Genomic DNA, 3,021 nt, shown 5'->3' with positions numbered 1-3,021 from the left:
ATATATATATATATATTTATTTATTTTAATTTTTTTTTACACTTTTTTGTGTGCAATATTTGACTTTTTGCAGAACATTTTTCTGGAAACACAACCTGTGACTTGGTAACAGTTTTTATTACAATGTGAATTTGAATGAGTTTCCATGCTAACATGCAGGAGTATGGCTGCAGACTTCCTTTTCTTTTCTTTTTCTTCTTTTTTGTTGTTGTTGCTAATATTAATATCAATAAAATGTGCTGATGTAGCTGTTCCTCCTGTATTTATTTTCTGCTGTGCTGTGGTTGTGACTCGAACACTCCCCCTCGTCCCCTGGCCCTCAATCTCATCAGTCAACAGGTTCTCAGAAGGGTTCGTTTTCGAACCGTTTGGCCAAACACGCTCAGGCGAAGGTGAAGAGAACAACTGAAAACGTGTTATAGATGCTGATCTCCAACAGAAACGTTATATCTTCTTCTTCTCTTCTGTTTGAAACTGGCAGCTGACAACGTCTACCACATGTGGAAAATCTTTCATAACTTTGGAACAGAACCAAAGTCTTTATAAATGGTTTGTTGGGTCCGAACTGCTCATGAGCCAGAAGGACAATCAGTTGTACAAAAAGGGTTTTGTTAGGGATGTGAGGACATTTTGTGCAATTTGGCACAAATCCTGGACAATGGCCAAATAAATCTGAACGATGACATTCTAAACTTGACTCCTGCAGCTTCAACCTGTGTCTAACGTGAAGATCTATGTTTGACAGAACGAGGATGATTCTTCTGAGAGTCACCGGCTGCTGGAACATTAAACTTCTTCTATCCTGCCCTGTTGGGCTCTCTTGTGCACTTTATATAGAAAATGAGATTTAAACCTTGGATTCTGTCTCAGGCTTTCTTTGGATACTTTTCCATTCTCTGATGGAAAATAGAGCAAACTTCACCATTATACCCCTACTTTCTCTCCAATTTTCCACCAAATTCTACTTAAAGCCCCCCCCCCCCCCCCCCCCTGTGGAAAAAGCTACAAAACTTTTTTTTTAAATTTTATAATATAAGCCAAAAAGTGAGAATGGAGCATTTGAACAAATGAGAATAAACTCAAAGAAAAGAGTGAAAGAATGAAGGAACATGAATGCAGTGAAAGTCAAGACATGATTTCAAACTGGCTGCTGGTTTATTTATGAGCTTTCTGGAGGTGGAGAGCTCTGGGACACATGCAGACAGGCTTTATGAATAAATAAAAAGGTGCACTTACTGAAATAAAAGCCTCTCTCTCCGCAGACAAACTGCAGCGTGTCGACCAGCTCCGCCCCGCACAGGGTCTCAGGACCCGCCCCTGTTGCCGTGGGAGTCAGGATGAGGACGCACAGCAGTAGTGGGAGGGTGTGGCTACAGGAGATACAGCACATCGCACCCTGAGCACGGGGAGACAGGGAGAGAGCTTTGATATGTTCACTGCCGGAGACACACCATCATCAAGGCAAGAGTTCTCAAGTTAAACATTTTATTTTTTTTTTAAACTTCAGCGGGTACAGATTATTATTTTTTGGCTCAAATGAGCTTTTTTCTAGTTCAGAACTGATAAGGGAAAAAGCCATATGGCAACATTGAGAGTTATTTTTTATATGAAACCTCCACTTGGTGCCAAAGTCAGTCAAGCAGGAGACTGATGCTCAGGAGCGCCGTGCGCAACCGCATCCAAGCTGAACATTTCTTCCACCCATTAAACTAACTTAGTCACAGTCCATAACAACCAAACACAACCATTCATCCATTTAATATAACAACAACCAGTTCAGTTTATGGATTGACTAAAAACGCAGCTGTCTGCGCGCTTTTACGCACAAACTTATTCAGAAATAAAAGATGCAGGAGAGGGGAGAAAACACCAAGGAAGGCTTCCGAGCCAAAAATGTGAGATGGAAAACAACTCTTCCGCCAAAGCCAACTGAGAAACTTGACTGAGCCAGATATACTTAACACTAATCCCACTAATAAAGAGAATAAACACTTGTCATCACCCATCTGCAGCTCCACTGCGCACTGAAGCATCAAACTCTCTTCACTCAACAATCCAAGCCAGTAAAGATTATTTAGCTTCTCATAATGCACACTCAGCAGAAATTATTGGGAAAGTTTCAGAGCTGCGGGCTTTCTGGTGGGGAAAAAAAAGGAGCGCATGCCGGGACGCACAGAGGGTGAAAATCTCATTCATGCACGATTCATGCAGATCCTTCAAAATGAAGAAGAAGAAAACACAATTTAAAGCAAAGGGTGTATATTTTGTGATAAAAAAAAAAACACACATTGCTGCAAAAATGATTTTAAAAAGTCACAAAAATGATCATAAATCTATATTTTTTGTGCGTAAAATGCGCACAAACCCCAATTTCATTGGTTCAGTTTAGCCGGGATGCTCAGTAAGTGCAGAGAGCATGTGAAGAACCAATGTGGTAATCTAGTGTCAAAGGAAATCAGATTACCTTGAAGACATCACATAAATGCCACTGAGAGGAATGAGCGCAAGACATCCCCGCGGGTCTCCACAAGACAAAACCCGGCGAAAAGGTGCAACTTGTTTGAAGTCATTAAAAAAAAAAAAAACAGGGAGAGGAGCAAAAATGAGAGGATAAGATGCGGGCAATGTCACATCTCAATATTCCGACTTTGTTCCATTGCGCAGGCTCGTTTTGGAGAAGTGAGATTTAGCGAACAGGAGACGGATTTAGAGAGAAAATCCCTCACATTTATCTACATTACACAGACATTTTCGACAGGAAACAGCTGGGGCAGCATTTGTCTCCTCCTCGTCCTAAGTTATTCATTAAGGATTTTGGGCACATGTTCAAATCACGTCATTTCATTTTTTTTTTTTTCTCCGAACGGGAGTTTGGATCTCTCTGCGATTTGGTTCACATCAAGCCCCACCAGCAGCACCTCGCAGAACACCATGCACGCGCTGTTTGGTGCCTCCTAGGCTCAGAAGTGAGGAGCTGGAGGTGGCAATGTGGCTCTTTAGTGGCTGTGCGTAATTTGGCGC

At 41.6% G+C, this 3,021-nt stretch overlaps 1 protein-coding gene across 1 annotated transcript in view; it reads right to left on the bottom strand.

The window, feature by feature from the left end:
* igf1 (insulin-like growth factor 1) overlaps positions 1-2,512 on the bottom strand; it is an 18,128-nt gene extending 15,616 nt beyond the window's left edge. Inside the window, exons 1-2 of the mRNA XM_037695726.1 lie at positions 2,465-2,512; positions 1,237-1,396 (exon numbers count right to left, since the gene is read on the bottom strand). Of these exons, the coding sequence (XP_037551654.1) occupies positions 1,237-1,396; positions 2,465-2,512 (208 nt within the window). The remainder of the gene's footprint in view (positions 1-1,236; positions 1,397-2,464) is intronic.
* Positions 2,513-3,021: the final 509 nt, after the last annotated feature.

Source organism: Nematolebias whitei, chromosome 22 (assembly GCF_014905685.2).
Source record: "Nematolebias whitei isolate Nwh7 chromosome 22, NemWhi1, whole genome shotgun sequence".
Lineage (NCBI taxonomy): Eukaryota > Metazoa > Chordata > Actinopteri > Cyprinodontiformes > Rivulidae > Nematolebias > Nematolebias whitei.
Note: the sequence above shows the minus strand (reverse complement) of the source record. Positions and strands in the feature narration are given on the sequence as shown.